This window comes from Cynocephalus volans, chromosome 8 (assembly GCF_027409185.1).
Source record: "Cynocephalus volans isolate mCynVol1 chromosome 8, mCynVol1.pri, whole genome shotgun sequence".
NCBI lineage: Eukaryota > Metazoa > Chordata > Mammalia > Dermoptera > Cynocephalidae > Cynocephalus > Cynocephalus volans.
In genome coordinates, this window is record NC_084467.1 from 119274109 (window position 1) to 119300257 (window position 26149).

General features: G+C 44.4%; 1 protein-coding gene across 3 annotated transcripts; it reads right to left on the reverse strand.

The window, feature by feature from the left end:
• Positions 1-11878: 11878 nt before the first annotated feature.
• LOC134383368 (low affinity immunoglobulin gamma Fc region receptor III-A-like) lies at positions 11879-17308 on the reverse strand. Of its 3 annotated transcripts, none has more exons than XM_063104325.1 (5): positions 17246-17308; positions 16557-16577; positions 15938-16195; positions 12860-13117; positions 11879-12137 (listed from the first exon to the last, which is right to left on the reverse strand). In XM_063104325.1, the coding sequence occupies exons 1-5, from the start codon at positions 17283-17285 to the stop codon at positions 11953-11955; spliced, it is 762 nt and encodes a 253-aa protein (XP_062960395.1). In that variant the 5' UTR covers positions 17286-17308; the 3' UTR covers positions 11879-11952. The 3 variants fall into 3 exon arrangements, with proteins under 3 accessions (XP_062960395.1, XP_062960396.1, XP_062960397.1); XM_063104326.1 differs by having other exon boundaries at positions 15938-16192; positions 17246-17300; XM_063104327.1 differs by lacking the exon at positions 16557-16577 and having other exon boundaries at positions 17246-17285.
• Between the last annotated feature and the right edge of the window lie 8841 nt (positions 17309-26149).

Here is a 26149-nt window from a genome sequence, read left to right on the forward strand (position 1 = left end):
TACTTTTAGATTGATCACATGTCGAAATAATATTTTGGATATATTGGGTTAAATAAGACATTATTAAAATTGTCACCTGTCCCATTTTACTTTTTAATACGGCTATTAGAAAATTAAACGTCATTCTTGGCCTCTCATTATGTTTCTATTGCAATGCACAGGTCTATAGATAGTAAAGGTACAGCTTTGCCAGCAACCAGCAACCTTTCGCGCAGGTCCGCTGGTAGCTTAGGTATAACCTCCTAAGCAGAAATCGCAGAAGTTTTGAGACAGTTGTCCACGTTAGTACAGTGGTGAGTATCCACGCGGGAGACCGGGGTTCGAGTCCCCATCGGGGAGACTTATATTTCATTCCCTCTCCTTTCCATCCGTTTGTTGTCTCACCACCGAAACAAAAATCATGAATGAATAACTTTCGTTTCATTTCGGGAGCAAGAGTACAGGTAGGTGCAAGTGCTTTGACGCTGTTTCCGAGGTAAAGGTGTTGGGTGATTAATCCTGCAAGGAACTTTCTACTTGCTCCGCCCCTGAGTGGGCCTGCCACGCATTCGTCGTCTCCGATGCCCCCAACTTCCTTCTGCCCACAGGATCCTTGTGTCCAGCTCTGCCTTAAAGCCTGGACTCGCTTCCCACCTTTCTTCTTGCGATCTTCAGTACCGACGACTCCGTAGACGCTCCTGCTTCCTTTCTCGCATGTGTATTGCCGTTCAGCAGTGACCAAGCCCAGGTTCTCAAGTTCGCGCTCTTTCCACGGCCAGCCTACACGAAGGTGTGCAAACTTGTGAAACAACCTCCTCCACTACGGGTGATGGGAATAACAAAGGTTTTATGTCTAAACCAAGCACAGAAACGAGCACTGGCCTGACAACCAGGAGACCTGTTTGTTTGTTTGTTTGTTTTTATCACTAACCAACGGTTTGCTTTGGGACATGTCATTTAACTTCTCTGGCTTCAGTTTCTTCAGCCGTAAAATGGAGAAGCATTTCAAACTCCACTGTCTTTGAGACCCTCTGTGGCTCTAAAGTCCTTTGAAGTAGTGTCCTCCACTGCAAAGAGTGTGGGGTTTTGGAGCCAAGTATTTTGAATCTCAGCTTTTCCTCTTACCTAGCTCTTTGACTTCAGGCCAGTTATTCGATCTTTCTGAGCCGCAGTTTTATCATTTCTGCATAAATAAAAAAGGTAATAATTATTCTGAACGGTTGTTTTGAGAGTGAAAGATTATATACGTAAAAGCACCTGGCACATAGTATATGCTCAGTTTTAAACAAGGTATTATTTTTCTTGTATAGAACAGAAATACATAGTCCTCGTAGAAAATACGGAGAATAAGCAAATGGCAAACACATAAAAAGCACCCGCCCATATGTCCATCATCCTGTTAATATTTTGCTGTATGTATCTCTTTGGCATTTTTTAAATACAGAGTTGGAACCATAATGTTCATATTATTTGTTTTTTAATAGACTTTACATTTAGAGCAGTTTTAGGTTCATAGCAAAATCGAGACAAAGATGCAGAGATTTCCCATATACACCCTCGCCCTACGCATGCTTAGCCTCTCCCGTTATTGTTAATATCCCCCACCAGAGTGGTACATTTGTTACAACTGAGGAATCTGCTTTCACACGTCATTGTCACTCACAAACCATAGTTTACAATACGGTTCACTCTTGGTGTACATTGTATGAGTTTGGAGTAATGTGTAATGACAAGTTTTTTAAACTGATTGACTTTTGACTTTAAAATGTTGTGAATATTTCTACATTCACTAAATACTAATATAAACATTATTTTGATGACTTCATTGTATTATACTTATGTTTACATTATAACTTCTTTTTGTTGTTTTTTGGGGACAGATGGCTGATACAGGGATCAAAATCCTTGACCTTGGTGTTTTCAGCACCACCCTCAAACCAAGTGAATTAACCAGCGGTCTTTCATTGCAGTTTCTTTAAGAAATCTCCTATTGCTGAACATTTGTGTTGTTTCCAGCGTTTTTCTGTCTCCTCTGGTGGGGCAGCTCCTGGCATCTCTGCTCAGTAGTCTTTTAGCCTTACAGCTATTATTTTCACCTTTCCTCCCTAGAGTCTCTGCTCGATTCATGTTCAGCACAGGGGTGAAGCAACGATTTGAGGAGATACGTATTTGCAGATTTGATTTTCCCCCATGTGGCGCCTGCCTTCCTGAGATTTACTCCTTCCATTTCCACCCAGTCTGGCAGCTCTAAACTCTGTCCTGATGCATGAGTCCAATTAGACTGTCATTTTCTACATAAGTTTATTTATATGTCTGTGTCTGGCTGACTGCTGAGTGCCCACAGAATGGAATTCTCTTTGTTTTCTCTCTCTCTCTTTTTTCTTTTCTTTTTTTTTTTTTTTTTTTGGACAGCTCATTTCAAATTAAGTTCTTTTTTCCCCAGAAACTGTAGATATTGATTCAACATGTATGTTTTTTAAGTTTATTTATTAATATTATTATTTTCTTACATCCTATGATGCTGTTGCAGAGCAGTTGGGGGGGAGCGTGGAAAGAGGAAAGAAATAGGGTGGGAGAAAGAGGAAGGAGGGGGAGTGTGGTCGAGGCCTGTGGCACCTCCCTCATTCTTGCAGGGAAGACAAGGGGGCTTCCAGCAGTGGCTTGATCATTGCTGAGCTGCATACAGACGTCAGGGGTGGGAGTGGCTGAAGCCTTCAACCTCCCACCACCCCAGCTTGGGAGCCTGGGATGCTTCCAGGAGCTTGTGGTGGTCACTGGGCTGGTTGCCTGTGTCCTGGGGCATGGCCAAGGCCCTCAGCAACCCCACAGAATCCTCTTTATTTTTTATCTGATTTGATTGCTCTCCAGTGCACTCAAATGTGGAGTATACATAAAGCAAATGTATTTCACAGGGCCTGATTTTCCAAAGCCCTGCAGTTTTGGGTTTGGCCTAGCTTCTTAAAAGAATGTATAAAATGTTGACCTTGCAAAAGACAGGAAATTTTCCTAATAGGAAAAGTCTCTGTTGTAAGATAAAGAATTGTAACAGACCAAGGTTGCTGGCTCAAAGACAGACAGGTTACTGATTGATATGTAAAGATACTGGGAAATTGCTGTAAGAAGAGAATGTTTGCTAAAATCAAGCTTTTGTTGGTGGATGGACTTAACTTCTTGAAAATTGCATTATGGAATGTCACCTTGCTTGTCTTACTGAATGTTATCAGCTTCTATTGTTAAACTTGTTAAACTATACTTAGCAAAAAACCCACCCATGTTCTCTTCCTGAAACTTCTTGGTCTGGAGAATAAACGTGGGAAGAGAACCCCAATTTGGGGTTAATTTCCCAAATGGAAGGAATGCCTCTCTTTTGAACATTCTGGGAGATTAACCCCTTTCTGAGGTTCCTCACTGCTCAGAAGAGATGGGGTTTGAGTAATCTTTGGTGGCTCCATCACCCAGGGGAAAAGGGGTGACAAATCTGTGGGAGGCAAAGCAACACTCAAACAGATTTTTAAAAAATGTTTTGTACAAGTTTATAGTTGTTATCTCTGGAGTGGTTAGTTCCACCCAAGTTACTCCGCTATTATGAGAACTGGAATCGTTTTTTAAATTTTATTCACGGGCCAGCCTGTGGCTCACTCGGGAGAGTGCGATGCTGATAACACCAAGGCCACGGGTTCGGATCCTATATATGGATGGCTGGTTGGCTCACTGGCTGAGCGTGGTGCTGACAGCACCAAGCCAAGGGTTGAGATCCCCTTACCGGTCATCTTTTTCAAAAAATAATAATAATAAAAATAAATTTTATTCACAATGTTTTTGAAGTTTAGATGTTTCTAATTTTTATGTAGTCAAATATTTTTCCTGGTAGCTCTTTTTTATTTTTTTACACAGAAAATTCTTGCCCACCCCGATATCAGATCAGTTTTTACCTTTTATAAATGGCAATCTTATGTTTGTTTTTGCTTTTTGGCATTATCTCTTTAATTCTGTTTGAAATTATTTTGAGATATGGCATGATGTAAGTCTATGTAAGTCTATTTACTATAACTCTATTCCCCTCCTCCCACCTGATGGTTCTCCATTCAATTTATTGAATAACCTTTTTCTCAACCACTGCTTTAAAATGACATAATTGCTGGGTGGTCACTCATCCATGTATTGCAAACAAAGGAAAACAAAAATTCAGGGATGTCCTTGACTCTAGTTCTGGCTTAAATCCACCAGATATTAATGGTACAACCAGAAGATATTGAGCTTCCTGTCATATATTGTGAATGATTGTATCTTGGCTTGTGCTCTTTTAGTCTGCTGTCCTTTGGGTCATTTCCTGCTCCTGCTTTTTGATATTCAACTATGTGATGCCTCACTGTGATTCCCAGGACAGCTTTGACTCCAGACTCACCTTGGATCATGAGATATTAATCATGAACCCAGGAGATTGCAAGCTTCCTCTTTTGTATTGTGGATGATTGGGATGGTGTAAAGTTTTTTTCTTTTCTACAGGGATCTGGGAGAAGGAGAATGGAATCCAGCATCTGACTGAAGCCCCTCTCCCCACAGGTTGTTTTTTCAAGAAAAGATAAATGCACATACCCTTACCACAGTTCATCCAGTATAGTCACATCTGTGACCCACCACCATCTAATTCTTCAGAGCTTCTCATCCTCTCATTGTGTAACAGTGCCACCTTGGGATGAAGGTGGGGATGTTATTTGTTTTAGTTTAAATTTGGTTTGGGTTTTATCTTGTCTTCGTTTTTCTGTTTACTCATTGTGGTGTGGATTGGCTTTTCCACCATCCATTCCAACCTCATTCTGGTCTTCATTCCTGTGCTGTGGAGGCTAGAAAGCTAAAAACTGCATTTTCTAGATTCCCCCACAGCTGTGGTTCTGGTTATGATTTAGGTTTCTCCAGTCAGATGTACTTGAATGAGATTTTGATTTGGAACTGAGTTACATGGGAGAGAGGCAGGATCCAATTCCTCCAATTACTTCCCAGTAAGCTGATAGTCATTAAGTGACTTGTAGTCTCAATAAGTAGAAACTTTCCCTAACATGGTGTTTATGATGCTGAATCCTTTGTCATCTGTTGAACTAACAGGCATCATATGAGGGTACTTCAAAAAAATTCATGGAAAGATTTGTATTATCTTTTAATTCTATTTTTCCACAAACTTTTTGAAGTACCTTCGTATTTACTAATTGTCTAACCTGTATAATATTTGAAAGAAAGTGAGCCGAGATGCTGGGTACTGTTCAAGCTTTATTAAAGAAAGAAAATCTGCTGGGCTGTGCTCAAAGTAGCAGGCAGCCCAGGGCTGCCCTGGAAAGGGGACAGCACCAGGTGTGGGGGTGGTAGAGCTTATATTGGTATGTTCGCACCAAGAGCTGGGTGATACCATCAAGGAGGGTCATTATGCTAATGTGGATCGGGGTTGTTTTAGTCCATTTTGTGTTGCCATAACAGAAATACCTGAGACTGGGCAATTTATAAAGGAAAGACATTGATTTGGCTTACGATTCTGGGACAGCTGCATCTGGCACAGGCCTCAGGCTGCTTCTACTCATGGTGGAAAAGCGGCGGGCAGCTGGTGGGTACAAGCAGATCACATGGCGAGAGAGGAAGCAAGAGAGAGAGAGAAGGTGCCAGGGTCCTTTAAACAAGAAGCTCTCACGGAAACTAATAGAGTGAGAACTCACTCACTACTCCCCCCTCCCCCAGGAAGAGCATTAATCCATTCATGAAGGATCCGCCTCCATGACTCAATCAGTTTCCAACACTGCCACATTGGGGATCAAATTTCCACATGAGTTTTGGAGGGGACATCACATCCAAGCTCCATCAGGGGTGGAGAACTGAGTCCTTGCGGAAGCAAAAGGGGTTTCTCTTTAAGTCAGGAGGCTTCTGGTAAAGGGAAGGGGGGAGGGGAGGGGAGGAGGTGGCGGTGCCATTTTGTACTTGGGCTTGTCTAAAGTGGCGCTGGTTATGTCGCAGATCTATTATTCCTGCCTTTTAAGTATAGAAAAAAGGGGAAAAGGTCTCATTCTTCTGAAGCTACTTCCTGCTGGAGATGAGTAAAGATGTGGAAAAAATAAAAGATTTAGGTGGCGGGGTATTGGTTTTGTGTGGGGAGGCTGTATTCCTCCGGAGAAGGGTCGCTGATTCTGAGGGGCTGATATCCTCCTTGCAGAGTCAATTCAGCAACCTTTTGGTTGGTGAAAGCCTGCATACATTCCTCCAAGAAATTAGAGAAACACCAAAAGAAACAGGGGCTGAAAAGTAGGATGAGGCACCCACAGTTAGGGGTTCTAGTAGGGGCACAGGCCAGGGTATCCAAGGGTTCAGTGAAATGTTTTAAGTTGTTTGGGATCACCCCGGACTCATTTATATAATAACAGCATTTCTACCCCAAGAAGAGGCAGGTGCCTTCCTTCTCTGCTGTAAGGAAGTAAAATAAAGGGCCCAACGGTTCTGTAAAGTGACTGTCGTGAGTGAGGTGACCTGTCACTGAAGGGAGGACATGCTATCTATGCTTAGTTCTTCTGAGAGTTTTTGATAGGATTGAGAGGCAGTAGCAAGGTCCACTATGCCAGTTCCAGTTGCAGGAAGGATCCGTGCCCTAATTAAAAAGGTACAATTAGTGCACTACAGGAGCCAGCGGGGGGATCTTCATGAGAGGGGGGCCGAAGTTAGTCCCAGTCCCATCTCCATCTCTCCATCTGTCTGGAGGGTGATGTCAGGGATGAGCCAAAAGACTATGCAAGAAATTGTGTTAGGGGGGAAGGCAACAGCATAACGTAGTTTTACAAAGGAAATATAATCCGGTTTTAGGGCATGGATAAGGAGGGGGTAAGTGAGTGGTAGCGTTTGGTGTTAATGAGGCAGAGTGTGGGCAGGCCCTGCACAACGCTGACAGTCCCCGCTGAGATGAGATTAGAGGAAAGTGAAGAGACGTTTGTGGAAACATTACAGGCTGCATCGACAGGGAGGGGGGTGACCACAAAAAGTTTCTCGTGAAGTGAGAGACAGATGAGTCACTCGGGGACCAGTCTGATTCTCTGAGGACTGGGTCATCCCTGGAGACCTGGAACCTCCATGTTCCAGGTAAGGGGGAGCACTGAGATAGGAGGAAAAACACAGGAAGGATGCGAAGGGTTAGGGAGCCAAAAGAATTCAAAGGGCACATTGCCACAGTGAAATTGCTAAGAAGCATCCTACTGATAGGAGGTAAAGGAGCACCAGGAGAAATCTTCCTATAATGTTACACTGCTCTGGGGCAGCTGCTGCCAATCCTGTAGCAAGTACTAGAACAGATAGTGTAATAGTAGCTCTTGTGCGAGGGACGTGAAGCGGGTCTGCAGGAGGGAGAGGATAATCACCAGGGGAAAGAGCATCCTTTTGGGATTAGGGGAAGAGCAAAGGTCCTGCAGATTTTCAGTTTTGTGGGTCCTAAAATGGATGAAGTGTGAGGAGATGTCAGGTTGAGGGTTGAGCAGAAGGACCCCTCTGGCTTGGTGTTAACAGATTCTTCGGGTAAAGTCTCAGGTGCTAGTTTTACCAAGGATAAGTGATACCAAGGGGACTTTCCTTGTACTTTCGCTGCTGTGGGGGTGGTGAGAAGTACTGTATAAGGCACTTCCCAACATGGCGAGAGAGGCTTTGGGATTCAGGTTTTAATATGCACTTGCTGTTCTGGACTCAGTTTAAAGTCTGAGGAGGTAGTGGGGAAGGGATGAGATAATACACAGCCTGTTCCCAAAGAAGATTCCTAATGAATGAAATAGCAGGGAGATACTGGCCTAAAGGTGATGAACTGGAGGGGAGAGGTGTGAGAGTGAAGGGCCTACCATACATAAGTTCAAGGGGCTGAGGCCTGTGTGCTTGCAGGGGGCAGCCTGTTGGTGAGTGAGTGACTGGTGGGGAGGCCAAAACGAGGGATGATTTCTGAGGTGAGAGCATGCGTTACTGCTGTAGCATCCTCTGAAGTGCAGGGAAAAGCCTCAATCCAACCTGAAAAGGTATCTACTAATGTTAGAAGACAGCATGTCTTTTTGTGGGAGAGTAATATAAGGGCTGAAGAAGGTGTAGTGGGAGTTCCTAGCCTATCTGAACTGAATTATGGAAATCTAAAATGATTTGCTCAGCTTGTGTGGTAGGGAGAAAATAGCAACCGGGAGACTATACCAGTTGTCCTTTCTCTGTGCTCCCAACAGTAGGAGGTGTTGTATTTCTTGGAGTGTGTATTGGGGTAAGGGAGTAGGGGCCATGAGAAGGACCTGAGCAGGAGAGGAAGAGTGGGGGCCTGGTGATTGAGCAGCCTGTTTTGCAGTTAGATCCGCCAGTTTGTTTCCCTGGCCTATGGGGTCATTGGAGGTTTGGTGTCCTCTGCAGTGTATAACCCCAACCTCCTTTGGGAGTTGTGCAGCCTCAATAGCTTGTGTTAGATTTACTGTGGCATAACCCACCTGGGGGGCAGTCATGGAGGTGGCGCTCTCATCTATGAACCATGTAATGGGATGCGGGGAGATGTGTGGAAAGGGATTGAGAAAGAGGTCTAAAGCCTCCATGCAATTGTGTTCTAAGTGTCATGAGTGTTTTGGGATGAGAGTGGCTGGATTTTAAGGGAGGGCAAGGTTTAAAGGAGAACTGGGAGTTTTCAATGTAAGTAAGGTGAAAAAGTTGTAGGTGGGAAAGGGAGAGAATTGACTTTGCCTTATGGCTGAGAAGGTCTTGACTGTTGTTTAAAAGTCAGTTTAGATCTTTCTTATGGTAAAAGGGTGGCTGCCACCAAGGCCTGTAAACAAGGGCCCATTCTCAAGCTTTGGTGTCTAGTTGTTTAGAGAGGTATGCAACCGGGGAGAAAATATCTCCTGCCTTTTGTCCCAAAACCCCAACTGCCAATCTTTGGGTTTTGGTGACGCATAGTATAAAAGGATGAGATAGGTTTGAGAGAGATAGAGCTGGGGCTGCAAGGAAAGTGGCTTTTAATCTCTGGAAGGGAGAATGAATGAGCTTTGTGGGATCTAAAGGAATGGCAATCCCTTTTGGTTGCCCCATAAAGTGGCTTTGCTAGCACGCTAAAGTTAGGAATCCATAGGCGAAGGTACCCTGCAAGCCCCAAGAAAGAAAGGATTTCACCCTTTGTGGTAGGAGTAGGGAGTTAAGAAATTAGACTCTTGAACTGAAGGAGAAGAAATTTGGCCCTTGCTGGGGACACTGGATATCCCTTGGACATCAAGAAATTAAGGAGAGCAACTGTGTGGGCCTGTGAATCCTCATAGGAGGGGCTCTAAAGGAGGAGGTCATTCACATATTGTATTAAAGTGCTAGAGGTTATGGAAAGTTCAGATAAGTCTTGAGCTAAGGCCTGGCTGAAGAAGTGGGGATATTCCAAAACCCCTGAGATAGTACTGTCCCAGTAAGTTGTTGGGCATGGCACGTGTCAGGATTAGTCCTATACTAAATGGTATGAGCCATTAGGCTTTATAACCAGAAGGATGGGTGTATTGAAAGGTGAGTGGGTAGGCCGTAAGAGATGAGAAGAAAGGAGTTTGTGTATGATGGGTTTTAAGCCTATATTAGGTGTTTGTTAGCAATGGGGTACTGTGGGACATTAGGGAACAAAGAGGGGTTCAGCAATTTAACAAGGAAGGGGAATGGTGCGTAGCAATGGAGGGAGAAGAAGCTTCCCATACTAGGGATTAACCTTGTCTGAGGGGGAGGGGAAGGTGGAAGCCTCAGGGGCCAGGTCTGGGTGTGGCCTGTAACAGGAGTATTGTAGCTGGAGTTAAAGTGTTTAGGATAAGAGTAGCTTTGAATTTGAAAAGAATGTCCCATCCCAGTAAGGGGGCTGGGCATTGAGGCATTACTAACAATTTGTGTGTGAATTGGGTGTGATGTAGGGTGCAGCAAAGGGTTTTGAGTGATCCCTGGGAAGTATTCTGATCCTGTGACCCCTACTATTGTGATAGAGGTCAGGGTTGTTGGTCCTGCATATTCAGGAAGGGTAGAGTAAATGGCCCCTGTATCAATGACAAAAGAGATCGGCTTACCTGCTATGGGGTGAGTTAGCATGGGCTCACGCATGGTGATCTCCTGATCTCCGTGGGGGCCTCATGCCCTGGGCATCATCAGTCCTTCTCCTGGGCAAAGCCAAGAAGCTCCAGTAGGGATGGCCATGAAGTCAAAGGCTGTAGGTTGGTGACTGGGCCACTCCCTCTCTGGTCTTACAATGTTTTTTTTTTTTTTTTTTAAAGATGACCGGTAAGGGGATCTCAACCCTTGGCTTGGTGTTGTCAGCACCACGCTCAGCCAGTGAGCAAACCGGCCATCCCTATATAGGGTCCGAACCTGTGGCCTTGGTGTTATCAGCACCGCACTCTACCGAGTGAGCCACGAGCCGGCCTCTGGTCTTACAATGTAATCACCTTTTCAAGGGCCTACCTTTCAATTACCATAATAGGATTTCCCACCCTCAACAGTTACAGTGGGAAATTAAGCTTCTAATATATGAACGCTGGGGGCACAATTCAATCAATCCACAGCACTGCCTATAAACCTTCACCCAGTAGTCTCAGAAAGCTTTGGAAAGCCAGCTGGCCAATTCATAGGAGTTGTGGTGAGATAGTTGCTGAGAAGAGAGGGGTTTCTCATCAACCCAAACCAACTTCTGACAGAGTCTGGACAAAGGGAAGTAAACAAGGATTTTATCATTCATGTTTTATTGCCATGGTTTTTCCATCTCTTATCTGAGAGTATCATGCAAGATCTTGTAAAATGTTTCATTGGAATCAAGAAATGTTGTTTAAAACTTCTAAAACAGACAGAGCTAGCCAAAGCTTTCTTCCATAAGCAATGATTGCCTTCTCCATTCCCACCCCGTTGGTACTGACATGCTGAGGGATTTCAAAGTTTCATAATTTAACTGAGTAGAATTCAATATATTTAGTATTGGTCATCCAATGCTTGTTTAATGCATGATGCAAACAAAGATACACCTGAATTAGATATTGAAGCAGAAAAGTTGCTTTTATAGTCCACGCGCCTCCTCTCTCTAATTCTTACTACCTTGGCCAACACACCCTCTGCCCATTTCTTCCTGTGCACTTGTGGTTGATTCTTCTCATGCTTTCACAGTTCAGATGCTGATATTACAGTTCACACGGCTTAACCTGTGACAATGACACAGTTTGCTCCGTGCTTTCTTTTCCAAGTTCCCCCACCCTAATCCCTAGACCCCTTTCTAGGACCATTTTCTACTCACAGCATTAAGGGGGTACATCATTATAAACTAGCACACCATAGCAGTTCTAGATAGAGATTCCCATGGAAAACTCAATTCTATGTCACTCCCGTGATTTCCAGTTACCTCCACCGTGGCTCATGTTCTAGGGAGACAGCCCTGTTTCTGGGCACACATGGGTGCTCCTCCCTGGTCTACTTTGGTCTATCCTGATCTTCCTCAGCCACCCCCTTCATTGGTCCTGCTGAATCCCCTAGATTCCCCAGCAGTTCTCACAGGAAGGAGTTTTGGGGTACCCCAAAGGCAACCAGCCCTGTAGCAACAGATGCAAACTATCCACTGACCCTGCCTCAACCATTAATTCTACTAATCCATTTAGGAACCATTTTTATACACTTAAGGGGTCATCATCCAGAGCTTGTGTTGTGGTTTTGCTGTGAGTGAATGGTTGGGACAGAGAAAGTGTTTGTGTAGCTCTGAGACTTCAGTTCCCAGGAACACAGCTGCTCACTGAAGCTTCGCTGTTGGCACTTGAAGATCATAAGCTTCTCCTTTCCATTGGAGACCAAGAGAAAACAGTTGAATGCGGGGCCCTCAGCCCAGGCTCTGAGTTGTTATTTTTCCTGCTGCTTTTGGACACGCCTGATGGGGATGAAACCACTGCAAATCCAGAGAGAGGTTCAGAGATCCTGCAGCCACTGTTCTCATTACCCCAGTGGAAAAAGGGATCATTTGCCCTGAGGGTCCTTGCTCCATTTAAATTTGTGGTCCTTCCAGGATGCCACTGAGCTTCGAAGGTTTCTCTGCACAGAGAAATACAACCCTGTGTCCACTACAAACAGTACTACCATCACCAGGCAGAAAGCGATTTGGTACCAAGGTGGAGAGGAATGGATGGATGGAATTGTCAAACCTAGTAGGAAAGGCAGAGGGATAAGAAAAATGACAGTCATGAAAGCAGAAAATTGGAATAAACAGCAAAGTCACCAGTGAGGAGCATTCCTGACACCTGTCGAGACAGGTTCCAGGGCATGGTGGGGAAGTCTGGGGGAAAGACTGCTTCTGCGCACTGACTCCTGATCTAACAGAGCAAAGCACAGCTCATCAAACACTTAGCAACAGCTTCTGCTTGTTTGATGGAGATGCGGCAGGGAGCATTTAGCAAATTAGCTTGCAAGTGAATTTTGTGTGACAATTAAGGAATTGTCAGACAATGCTGTTGTCTATAAACTGAGACAAATTTGTGGACTTTTAGTTTCAATTTTTTTAACTCCTACTTTTAATTTCAAACTTTAAAAAAATCAGAATAGTATAAAGAAGGCTCATATATCCCAGGTGGTTGGGATAAATAAGGACAGGTATATTTATAGAGAAGGAAATTTGGCTTCTATTCCAGCTATCACACTGCAGAGTGAATGTCACCTCTCAGCTACTTCTAAGGAACAGGCTGAAAGAGAACTGCAAATAAACCCAGCAATTAGGGACAGGCAGGGTCTCTGCTGGTCACCAGGAAGGAATCCCATATAAAGAAGTCTGTGGAAGAATGAGGAATCTCCTCCCAACTCATCTTACCAGTGTGATTGCAGGATCTACACACAGGGGGCTCTGGGAGCTCTGGAGTTACACGTCTCTCACCTTGAACAATGATGTCTACAGTCTTTGAAGATTCATTTTTACTTCCTCCGATAAGTCCCCTGCAGAAGTAGGAGCCACTCTGACTGTATGTGGCGTTTGGAATGTGGAAGTCAGAATTACTATGAAAATACCTCCTGACTTGGCCATTCTGTAAATATGAGACCTTCAGCAGACTAGTATTCTTCCAGCTGTGGCACCTCAGCCAAATGGTCTCCCCCTCCTGGAACACCCACTGACGGGTCTGGAGCACCAGCCAGCCTGAAAGACACAGAGAGACCCCAGGCTTGAAAGGCCTCAGCTCTCAGTGCAGAGCTCTTGTGAAGGGGACACTCACCACCCAGATCCTGGGACATAATGGAAAACCAGACAGGAAGCCCTCTCCACAGAGCTCCTATCGGGAAAAAGCTGACTGGGCCCTGCAAGAGAACTCAAGTTACACCAAGAACTTTTGTTTAATGGGGAAGAGGGACACACACATACATGGTCAAAACATGAGGTTAGTGCAGAGGAACTAAAGAATGAGGTAGGTGAGAAGCAAGGTTGGGGATATCTGCCAGATCCTTAAGTGCTAGACTTGGATTTGCTATGGCAGGCAATAAGAAGTCACAGTAAGTCCTAGATAAGAGAGTAAAAACTGCATTTGAAAATGATGGTTTGCCCCATTAGAGAAAAGGTAGATTTCAGAAGGAATAAGCAGTTGTAGGAATATCGAAAGACTCTTGCAGCCATCAGGAATAAGGTGATTGGGTAGCCACAGGAGTGGCTGCAGAAATTGTGCAGGAGAACTCAATGTAAAGGTCAGGGAGGGGGAAGAAAGAAAGGTCTGACTGGTGGGGCTCTTGGCAATTGGTGGTTTCTGAAGGGCCACAGGGCCTCAGTGAGACCATCTTCATTACTGAGCATGGCCTTTAGGAGAGAAAATTCCTGTATCACCAGCACACTTGTTCTGACAACCATCTCACCAAGTAATCAGGCTCCCCACAGACAAAACTTGAAGTCACAGTTAAGAGGGGACATGAATAATTAAAAATGATAAAAATTATTCAAAAATCATAAATATTGCAATAAATATTATAATGCCATGAGAAAATGTTTATGAGACAGTGTCAAGTTAAAAAGGCAGAATACAAAAAGTATATATGCACAGAAAAAAAAAAGGAAGGCTAGGCACTTAAATATTATTGACAGGGGTTTTCTCTGGGGGAGTGGAACCAAAGGTCATTTTAATTTTTTCCCTTTTATATATTTTTAAAATTGAACCCAAACTACTTTTGTAATAAGAATAAAACAAAATTTGGGCCGACCCTATGGCTCACTCAGGAGAGTGCGGCGCTGGGAGCACTGAGGCCGTGGGTTCAGATCCTATATGGGGATCTGGCTGAGCGCGGTGCGGCTGACACCAAGCCAAGGGTTACAATCCCCTTACTGGTCACACGCACACAAAAAATGAATAAAACAAAATTTACTACAATTTTAAAAATCTACCTCATGCTAAACAAAATTGGTAGAATATGTTTTGGTGAAGATTCTCTACTAGGAAGATTTGCCAAACAGAAGGTGATCTTTATTACTTATTAAGATATATCATTTATTTAAAAAGCCCATGTGCCTATATACCTACTTACTTTTTCAGCAGAGAGATGAATCATTACTAGCGTAAGATTATGATTGGGACATGTATGGTCTGGTGGCCTTTGTGGGAACATTCTTCTTCCAGTCTGTCCTGTTATGGACTCAGTGAATGGCCATATATACACTCAGTCAACCAATATTTTATTGAGCACTCACTAGGTACCAGGCATTGTGTGGACTGGAGATACCCAGATACCCCCCCAACCTCAAAGAATCTACAGTCTAGACATAGAAACACACATACTCAGAAATAATTGCAGCACAGTGTGATGAGTGCTACAGCAGGCTAAGAACAAAGGACTGGAGGTCCAGCAGGATTGGACCAAGAAATGCTGCCTGAAGAAAGTAAAGAAGTCTTCTCAGAGGAGATAAGTAAACTGTGTCCTACAGGATGATTAGGAATTTGCCTGGTGAAGTTAATTCTTATGGTCACAGTTTAATAGTATCCTCATTGGCTAGACTTGTAAAGCCAGTTTCTAGAGTCAAGTTCAAGGCAAACTAACAACTCCCAGACTTGATCTTTCTATTGCTTCATCTTGGTAATACCCCATGTTATTTGGTCTTAGGTGGCCATCTCTCACCTCACTGGAAATTGACATCCCTTCCTGTAGCTCTGTAGAGTGAGGACCATGTCAGCTGGGTGGCACATTTAGAGGCAGAGGAGCCATGAAAATCAGCTTCAGAGGCCAAATTCCATGGAATTCTGTTACAGATCCACCTCTGTGACACCTTCCTTTCCCTCCAGTCTTGTTCCAGCCATGTAAGTTGTACAAATGGGGCAGCTATGGAAGAAGAATCAGGCTTGCAATGTGACACTGCAGGTACCAGGTGGTGTGGTGTGATTACAGGGACACTGGAAAAGACCCCTGTGTCCAAAATATTTCCCCTACCTGCTCCTGATGTCTGGATTCTGTTAACAGTGCACAAAGACTTTCATTCTCTGATTAATGTGCAGGCTGAACATGTATATCCCTCCATTGGGAGATGTATCACATTGCCAAATTTATGCTAAAGTGCAAATCTGAATACAGAATTGACGGGGAGAAAGAGATGACACTAGGCAATTAGCGATGGTTTGGGAGGTAGCTTAGGGCATTATGTGTCTGAGAGTGAGAAGAAGATTAAGGTCCTAAAAATGAACTTATTAATTTATTCAATAAATATTATTGAGCATCAATGTCATGCCCTGACCTTCAGATGACACATATACATTGTATACATTCTATGTGAATGGGTATTTCTGGAATCATGCGATGCAGCAGTCCTATATCTATTATATAGCAGGTTTTGACATTTTACCAAAGACCTACTTACAGCTAGGACTACAATTCTGATATCATCCAGTGGGACCACAAATCTTATCTTAGTTCTAATCCCCAAGAACATCATCTTCTGGCTCTTCCCAAGTATTTCAGGTGCTTTCCCTCTTCCCCTTCACCGACTCACCCTGATGAACTTCTAGCTTCACCGGGTCACTGAGCGCAGAGCCGCCTGTCTGGCACCTGTACTCTCCACTGTTTTCAACTTTAGCAGGCTTGATGATGTAGCTGGAAGCCTGGCTTGAGATGGGGTTCCCATTGTGCAGCCACATCGTGGAATTGTTCCCAGAGGGGTAGGACCCTTGGCACTTCAAAGTCACACTGTCATCCTCCAGCACCCTGACCCACTGAGGGTCAAGAACCACCACAGCCTTTGGGAGACCTGCTGAGGAGCCAAGAGAATGTGGGATGAGGACAGGGAGATGAGCAGGCCCTATGCTGGCATTCCCAGGGAGGCTGAAAGCCAAGTGAGCCCGTTGCAAACTATGGAGTTGGTGACTCAGCCTGAGTCCGTGACTCAGAGCATCTTGGCTTGGAGGCACTTGGCCCCATTTTTTGGCCTGCTCTGTATCTTGAGGAAAACTAGCCAGAGAAGCATAGGGCCAAGCCTCACTGTGTTGGGGGGAACTGTCCCTGTAAATCTCACATCAGCAGTTTCCTACACAACAGGCATTGCTCAATGCCCTGTAGCTGTTACACCCATATATGCCTCATTTGACCAGTCCAAGACTGTGAAGCAAACTCACCAGCCTGCAGGTCAGCTGAAACTGCAAGAAAAAAAAGAGTAAATCAAATATAGAGCACAGATTGGAGACTGGAGCATGCAGTGAGTTCGAATCTCTCCCGCCCACTCCTGCCCCGGGAGCCCTGTGTTCCCAAGATGTTTATACTGAACACCTCTGCTGCTGCCGGCCCTCTGGTCTCCAGTGTCCATGCCTCCTGCCCCACCGTCCACCCAAATCTGTATTTTCAACACGGTTCCCTTACTCCTTTTTCCCTGTTCAAACTCACAATTTAAAGGTACAGATTGAATTTCCCTGAATCAAGCCATAGAACAACCTTAGCCCAATCCCCCTACAAAGTGTAGAAATTAAAAGTCATAGCAGAGAACCCTGGAATGTCAGACTGGAAGAGACAGATCTTAGGTATCATCTAGTCCATGCTCTTCAATTTACACACAGGGAAACTGAGACACAGAGGGATAAAGTAACTGGCCTCACAGTTCCCTTCACCTCCTGATTATGCCCAAATCAGAACCAGTGCTCTCCTCATCTCCAGCCCCCAGATGGTTTGTCCCAGGAGCTAAATCCTGGGCTATAGAGGTGGTGAGGGGATCCATTCCTTGCTGGGGGTCCCATCCCTGGCCTAAAAAGGGGTCCCTGTGAGACCCAGGGCATCTTGAGCTTCTCCCTCAGCCAGGGTGAGCCTGACTTACCTACAAGTAGCAGAGCCGTTGGTGGTAGCAGCTGCCACATGATGCTGCACAAAAGTGGTCAAGTCACCACAGATATCCGGAGTCCTAAACAGACCTAGCTGACTAGCAAAGAGGAAGCAAACAGCCTTCCGCCAGTCCCCTCATTTCATCACTCACCAGGTTCCTTTTCCGAGAACATCATCTGATTCTTGAATCTCAATTCTAACAAGTGAGCCACGTGATGGGGAGGAACAGGAAAGAAAGCACCCGGAGGAGAAGCCAAGGTGAGGGCTGGCCCGTGGCTTACTCGGGAGAGTGTGGTGCTCATAACACCGAGGCCACAGGTTCGGATCCCATATAGGGATGGCTGGTTGGCTCACTTGGGAGAGCGTGGTGCTGACAACACCAAGTCACGGGTTAAGATCTCCTTACCAGTCATCTTTAAAAAAAAAAAAAAAAAAAAGAATAGGGTAGCATGAACCTGGGGATGAGATTCAAGAGGGCCTTTCCCCCCTTGAGGGGTCCCTTTGTTCTACCTCAGAATTTCTCGCTCTCTTGCCTGGCGCACACCCATCTCCATCCAGCCCGGGGCCTGCGAGCATGCAGAAGTGAAGTGACCACTACAAGTGTCTTCTGCCTCAGTACTAGCTCCACCAACATTTTCTTTCAAAAGTCAAAATGCATATATGCCTCTGGGATATGTAATCCACAGGAGCTGCTAACTTCTTAGTGTGCATTTGATCATGAGATTCCCATTCTCTGTAAGAAAAAAACCAGGCAGTGGGAGAGAAATAGGCCCTGGGAGGAGGAGACGCCAGGGAAAGGCTGACAGGCACACAGAAAAGGTGGGGAGTGGAGTGGGGTGCGAGCAGGGATGCTTCACCTTCACCACGTGTTACCAGTGTGGCCCGGCCTGTGCTGAGTCACAGTAGCTCAGCTTAGCTTGGTCCCCTCAGGGACACACTGGGCCAGGCTGGTCAGTGAGTGTAGCAGCCAGGCTTCTAGGGTTTCTTACCAGGAAAGGTGGAGGCGGGGTAGCCAGGAAGTGGTAAGAGTGTTAACCTCTTCTCTCTCCGGGTCCTCCCATCCCCCTCCTCCATTCTCACGCATGCCCGCCCTCCCCCACCCACTTCTCACATCAGTCTCCGTTCCAGACAGAAGATCAAATGCCTCTGCTTGGCACCTCCACTCCCCCAGCGGGTTTCTGGACATCTGGGACAGGTCTCTCCTGGCTTGGAAAAGCCCAGGAGGTGAGCAGCAGACAGGCCAAGTGATGCTTGGCGGGGTGGAGAGGAGGCAGGGGCTGGCACAGGGGCCTGCTGACCACTGCTGTGGACTAATGCCTCCCCACTCCAGAAAAATACAAAAATCACTTCTCAGGTTTCGGTTTTTGTTTGTTTGTTTTGTTTTGCCTATGGTGGAGTTCATTGCTCCTGCCCTGTCACCATCCATCCACCCCCGACACGCATTCTTGCAGCCGCCCCTTCCCTGCAGGCCCTTGGATTAAGTTGTCTGATTAGAGTGGACAATGGAGATGAACCAGGCAGACAGTCTAGTGCTCCTTCTCAAGTCCTTCATTACATAGTGCAAAATCCAGATTAGTATCTGGAAACCCTAAGCTCCTTGCTATAGCACTTCAGATGCTTATCTGGGAAACCTAAAACAAAAGGTGCCTTCAGAGCTATCCATGGTCTCTGAGATGAAAGGTGACTATCCCTCCGCTCTCCAGTCTTTACAGTTATCTGAGTGGCTTTCTGCCATGTAACTTGTGGTGCAATATGTTCATTTTAGTTTTCTTTCATAGAGGTTGGATTTTCTTCTCTGACTCATCTTCTATCTGTGGCCCTCGAACGGAGGGAGGAACCGTCAGCTGCAGAGAGGGTGGGCTACGTAGGAAGGACAGCGTGCACAGAAGAGAAGGGACCGACACAAGCTTTCAGCACGTTTTCAGGAAGTGCTTGTTGAGCAATCCTCAAATTGAGTTTTGTTGGGGTCACAAGGGTTAATTTTACAGTGATGGGTAAAATGAATGCAAAATTTGTACAGAGGGTCAGACGGTCTTGGAATATCCTTTATTGAAGTGTTTGTCTTCCTGCTTGCCTTTCATTCTCTTACTTCCTCCTTCTTTTTCCTCTCCTCTTTCCTGCTCTCCTCTTCTCCCTTTTCCTTCCTTTCAACACCGGGATGCCAGGCACAACACAAGTGTCTGAGATTATAAAGGTCGATCGGTTGTCATCCCCTGGGACTTATAGTTTCTTAGGGGGAGACCACCAGATAAGTATCTGAAGTGTTGCAGGGACAATGAGAGTATTTATGAAATACTGTATATGCGCCAAGAAGGCAGTGGCTAATTCTACCTGGGAGAGGAGTCTACGTGAAAGAGAGAACACTTTAGTTGGATCACAAAAGATAATTGTGTGTTCAGCAGGAAGATTTTTGAGGGAAATGGGCATTCCAGGCAAAAGGAGCAGCATGAGCCAAGACTTGGAGTGAAATAGGCCAGTGTGTTTACAGAGCTGGATGTAGCTACAAGCATAACGAGTACTACAGAGAGAAGCACAGCTCCTAAAGGGTTAAGGGTTAAGACATCTGGGTCTCAGATGTGTCTGAAATGGAATCCCAACTCCACCACTTATTTAACCCTTGTAGTCCTCAGTTTCCTTATCTGTAAAATGGGGCTAACAATAATGGTACTAACCCCAAGGAGGTGTTGTGAGGCTTAAATGAAATAATGCAGATAAAGTTGTTGGTTCTATATCTGGAACCATACCTGTTGGTTACTACTATAAGTTTTAGAGGGGAGGTTGAGGCCTTCCTTGGTTTTCCAAATTAGGTTGTGGCTGCCCCATGACCCCCAACTCCTTTAGGAACTTGAGCTTCTTTTTTGTAAACTCATCACATTTATGAACCATAAGTTCTTTGGGAGCAAGGAATGTGTTCATCTTGTTTACCGCTATATCCCCAACATTTAGCACAGGGTCTGGCACATAGCAGGCACTCAATTAAAATTTGCCAGGTAATCATAAAGGGTTTCGTATGTTAGGTTGAACAGTACATACGTTATTCTGAAAGCTACTGGGAACCAGTACAAGGTTTTAAGCTGGGGAGTGACATGATCAGTTTTACGTTTTATAAAAATTAACACTGATGCAGTCTGAAAAATGGGTTGGAGGGGAGAGAGATTGAAGGTGGAGGGAGGGAAAACTCGGGAGGTTATTTTAACAACCCAGTTGAGAGAGGGGAGCTCTTCTGTTTAAAAAGTGGAAATGCAGTGGAAGCTTGTAGAAGAGGTGTTAAGAAGGTGGAATTGACAGGACTTGGGTGAGTGATTGGCTATGAGGGGTAATGGAGGAGAAGGGGCCTGGGAGATGCTCAGCTTTCTGGTTTGGGTGATTGGGAGGACGGTAGCACCTTTCACGATCATAAGAAGTGTAGGAAGAGGAGCAAGCTTTGGAGGGGGAGATAATGACCTCAGCTTTTGATGTTATTGAGCTTAAGGTAGTTGTGAAGATTTCAGGTGAAAATGCCAAGTGGGCAGCTGGACATGTGGTCCTGGAACTCAGAAGACAGGTCTGGACAAAAGACACAATGTAGGGGACACCAACATGGTTGATGTTTTAAACTTCCGATAAAATCTTCAGGCCCAATGGAAAGATCTTAATGGCAAAATAGCAAATAATCCAGTTAAAAAATGGGGAAATGACCTGAATAGACATTTCTCAAAAGAAGACATACAAATAGCTAAGAGGTATATGGAAAAATGCTCAACATCACTAATCATTAGGAAAATGCATATTAAAACCACAATAAGATATTATCTCACCCAAGTTAGAATGGCTATTAGCAAAAAGACAAAAATAACAAATGCTGTTGGGGATGTGGAGAAAAAGGAATTTGTACATTGTTGGTGGGAATGTAAATTAGTACAGCCACTACAGAAAACAGTAGGAAGATTCCTCAAAAACTAAAAATAGAACTACCATATGACTGAGCAATCTCACTCTTGGGTATTTATCCAAAGGAAAGGAAATCAGCACACTGAAGAGACATCTGAACCCTCCTGTTTATTACAGCGCTATTCACAACAGCAAAAGTATGAATCAACCAAAGTTGGTTAAATGAATGGATGAATGGATAGAACGACTGTGGTATACACACAATGGGACGTTACTTAGCCATAAAAAGAATGAAATCTGTCATTCATGGCAACATGGATGAGCGTGGAAGACATTATGTTAAATGAAATAAGTCAGGCACAGAAAAATAAATACTGTATGTTCTCACTCGTATGTGGGAACTTAAACAGTTGAGCTCATAGAAGTAGAGAGTAGAATTGTGGCTACTAGAGCCTGGGGAGGGAAGAGGGAGAACGGACACAGAATTACAGCTAGATAAGAAGAATAAGTTCTAGTGTGTTCTATAGTAGTTCTGGGTGACTATAATTAGCAATGATTTATTGTGTATTTTCAAGTGGCTAGAAGAGAGGAGTTCAAATGTTCTCAACACAAAGAAATGATCAATGGTTGAAGTGATGGATATGCTAATTACCCTGATTTGATCATTACACACCGTATATACGTGTATCAGAATATCACTCTGTACTCCAAAAATATGTGTAATCCTTACATGTCAATTAAAAAAAAAAAGCTTTTAGGCTCTCTCCCAAGAAAAGATGCAAATATACACACCATTCTCACTATGATGTAATAAGTTCCATGTGAACCCACCCAGAGATCCTGGCTTAAGGTAAAGTATGCTTAAGAGCCCTCCAACTTTAAGAGTCTTGAGTGAGAAGAAAGGGGGTACAGTGAGGGAAAGCAAGGAGAGGCTGGGAGGGAGGGGAGAAGGGCACAGACCCAGTGACTTGGCACATGGGCATTTTTTAGAGTGTGTGGAAGAAAAATAGCTGACAAAGGCATCTTGGCACACAGACATTTTTAGAGTGTGCAGAAAAAAATTAGCTGACAAAGGAGTCTAGCGTAGGAGGGGCTAACGAAGAGAGAACAGGGAAGCTCAGAGAGGACATATCTTCAAGGAAGGGGTAGTCAACAGTATTAAACGTTGTAAAAAATTCAAGAAAGAATTCTTTCAATGTGCCAATCACAGCACTATAAATGACTTTTGCCTGAGAAATGTCAGGGGCTGGGAAACAGAAGCTTGGTAGCTTTTGGTTGAAGACCGAGTAGAATCTCCATTATAAACAAATAGTGGACATTTCTCCTGGCTGTCCAGGATCCACTCCCTCTCCTCTTCACATTAGCATTTCATTGTCCCTTGGGGAAGCCCCCACTGTGAGTAGTCTTAATAGAAAGGGGTGATTACTTTTTGCTATAGCAACCAAAGGGTCCAGATCTTCCCTTTCCCCACCTTGGGGCACTGTTATGGGCTAAATTGTGTCTTCCCCGGGTTCACATGTTGAAGTCCATATGTTGAACCCTCTGCACCTCAGGATGTGGCAGTATTTGAAGACAGGGCCTTTAAAGAGGTAATTATTTTCAAATGAGGTTATTAGGAAGGGCTCTAATTCAATATGACTGGTGTCCTTATAAGAAGAGGGTTAGGACACAGACACGTACAGGGAGAAGACGGACGTCTACAAGCCAAGAAGTGAGGCTTCAGAAGAAACCAACCTGCCAACACCTTGATCTCAGACTTGTAGCCTCCAGAACTGTGAGAAAATAAATTTCTGTTGTTTAAGCCAGCTGGTCTGTGGTACTTTGTTTTGGCAGCCCTAGCAAACTGATACAGGCAGCTAGCGGGCAGGCATATGATCTAGGCTTGGCCATTAGAGTCTCTTCTGGGCTGAATCCTGAATAAGTGACACTTATTTGCTTATAAGTGAAATTCACTTAAAGGAGAGAGAGACAGTTGGGTCCCAGTAAATCACAGCAGTGGGCTGGGTTGACTCTCTTCATTTCCATCTGATACATTCCTTTCCTTTATTTAACATATCCAGTCTGGCTGGTTATCTCAGTAGGTTAGAACATGTTGTTATAGCACCAAGGTCAAGGGTTTGGATCCCCATACCAGCCAGCTGCCAAAAAAACTTATTTACTTAATATATCCGGACTGTGGTACAGGTGCTCATAACTGAGAGCCCTACGTGACACAATAAGAAATGAGAAGCAGAGAATCGGAGCTAGAGGAGATCAAAGAAAGAAAACGAGATTTTGTTCTGTTTTAAGTGGAAGACTTGCGCTTGTTTATAGTTCTTTGGGAAGAAGCCAGTAGAGTGGGAGAAGCTGATGCCTGCCAAGGAGGGAGTACCCGATAAAGCAAGGGTGGATCCTGAAGAGATCGTACCAGAACACGGCTGGAGAGTTGGTTCTGAACTGGATATGGAGCTCCCTGTGAGCTGAAGGCAGAAGGTGAGCGGGTGCATAAGAAAAGCCATTTTCAGATGTCGTGGATTACACTTGATGGTCCTGACTTTCTTGGTTAAGGAGAAGTCAAAGTCACTCGCTGAGAAAGAGGAGGTGAAAGTTGCTGTAGGGGGCTTGGGGACACCACAGGAGGTTTAGAGTGACCTTTATGGTGAATCAGGGAAAGGAACCGTTTATATGTAAAAAGATTACCAGGGATTCCAAACAATTGTAAAAGGTTTACCAAGCAATGCCAAGGGCCCAGCTGAGGGTGGTGGCAAGGGATTTGTAGCTGGGCCAGTCCTCGGTGGTGGTAACGTTTCTCCAGTAGTACTCGGTTCTTACTGCTCTCCGACGGGCCTGCTGTGAAACAAACCACCCCAAAACTTAGTGACATTAAACAGCAATCAGTTGTTGTCCTCATGGATTCTGTGGGTCAGAAAGTCAGATAGGACACAGTAAGATGGCCTCTCTCTGCTCCACAATGTCTGGGGCTTCCTCTGGGAAGAGTCAAAAAGCTGGGAGCTGGAATCATTTGGAGACTTCTTCATAAACATATCTGGTATCTGGACCAGGATGGCTCAAAGGCTGGGCTCAGCAGGGACATCAGCTGGAGAACCTACATGTGACATCTCCATGTGGTGTTGGACCTCTTACATGGTAGCTCAGGGTTCCAAAAGCAAATGTTCCAGCAAATTAAACAGAAGCCGCAGGGCCCCTTATGACCTAGCCTTGGAAGCTATACGGCTTCACTTTCCACTGTACTTGATTAATCAGAAGAGTTATAAACCCACCCAGATTCAAGGGTAGAGGATATAGATTCCATTTCCTGATGGAAAGAGTGTCAAAGAATTTGCAGCAGTGTTTTAATACTGGCACAGCTAACTACTCTAACAAATTTTAAAGATTTCCTGATCCTTTGGGGTTGTGGTGATTAAAGTGAAATTTTTAAAAATAGAAAGGGCCTGTGGGCATGTATTGGACACTGTCAGATAGAGGGAAGGAAAGTCTTTTTATGTTATTCCAAGAATAATCACAGGAAGAAGGGAGGTACTTGGTACTAACTAAAACTAAGCAAGTCAGACAGACATTACCCAATCGTCCCCCCTAGACCCAAGAGTTTGCCTAAGATTTTAACAGAAAGGAAATAGTGTATCTCATGACGCTATCTTGGCTCAGGGCTACAGAGCAATGCTAAGCTATGTAGGAAACAAGAATTTCTTGAACTTGAATCCATAAAGCTTCTCAGTTCTTTCCAACTCAATAATTGCTGTGACTCAGTTAAACAAATTGTATATGATGTACTACCCAGTATCCGTCCCTCTTCTTCCTTTATACTACAACCTTCACTTTATTCAGGAATCTACTTCATCCCCATATGCAGAGGTGGATCCTGATTGACCTAAGCCACTGAGGATATAGCCTTCCACTGGCTTTTACTGGTTAAGTGGGGGAAGGGGGACACTGTCCTAAATAGGTCCAATCAGGTAGAAGGGAATGTCATGTTTGGGAGAGAGGGTCTCTCTCTTTCACTGGACATGAACAAGGGCTCATTTTGTCCTGAGTTCTACAGCAGTTATTGTTGGGACTTTGAGGGCAGCCAGCCTGAGGCCAAATCCCGAAAAATCTAAGTAGGGTAGAGTGAAGGGATAAGGTGTGGTCTTGGTGACATCACTGAGCTTCTGAAGCAACCAATCCAGATTTCTTACAATTTGCAGCACATTTCTTTATTGTTTAAAACAGTTAAAGTCAGGGCTTGCTACCTTCACCCAAAGGCATCCTAATGAATACACATGCATTTACTGAGTACCTACTACAAGGATAGGAAACTCTCTCTCTGGAAGAGCTGATAATTAATATGGTAGAAAACTTGATATTTCAGGAAGAATACTGACATGGAGGCCAGGAGCTCTAGACCGAGCTACTTGACCCAGGGCGAGTCATCGAATCCAACTAGATTTCAGACTCTACATCTGTCAAATGAGAAAATGGACAGCTGTGTTTGCTAAGATCCCCTCCAGCTAAACAACTTTATATCTTAATGAATGTCAACTAGAGAAAAGATGATCCCCCCCCCCCGCTTTTTTGTTAAGCATCTCTGGTCCACAAAGAAATGAACAATTAGGACCCACAGAGAGGCAAAAAGAAATTTAATCGCCTTTTAAAAAAATATTCTACTTGCTTAATTTCATGTTAATAACAAAATATAGTAAGCTGTGAACTAAAAATACAATAGATATCAAATTTGTCTAATAAAAAATATTCACCATGACATGTCTAGTAAAGTGAGGAAAAGAAATAGCAAAAGAAAGTGGCAGTATAAGAGAAAAGGGAGGAGAAGAGGCAGAGTTAGAAAGACAGGAAGACATTAAATGGGGCAGAAGGGACAGGAGGACCAGTGGGAGAAAACTGAGAAAGACATAGATCCTGGGACAGAAAAAAAAAAAACCTAAGAAAGACACGCAAGTTCAAAAACACTGTCTTAAAGACAGATGGAGAACGCCCGCGAACAAGGCACACACAGGGGGGTCCGGGAACAGACGCGCCCAGAGACACACACAAA

Bases quoted from the DNA above. Each gene is read 5' to 3' on its own strand.
- LOC134383368 (XM_063104325.1), bottom strand. From the start codon at position 17,285: ATGTGGCAGCTGCTACCACCAACGGCTCTGCTACTTGTAG. The intron at 16,578-17,245 runs GTAAGTCAGGCT...TTTTTCTTGCAG, and splicing joins AACGGCTCTGCTACTTGTAG to TTTCAGCTGACCTGCAGGCT. The intron at 12,138-12,859 runs GTGAGAGACGTG...CTTTCCTACTAG, and splicing joins TGTAGACATCATTGTTCAAG to GTTTGACAATTCCATCCATC.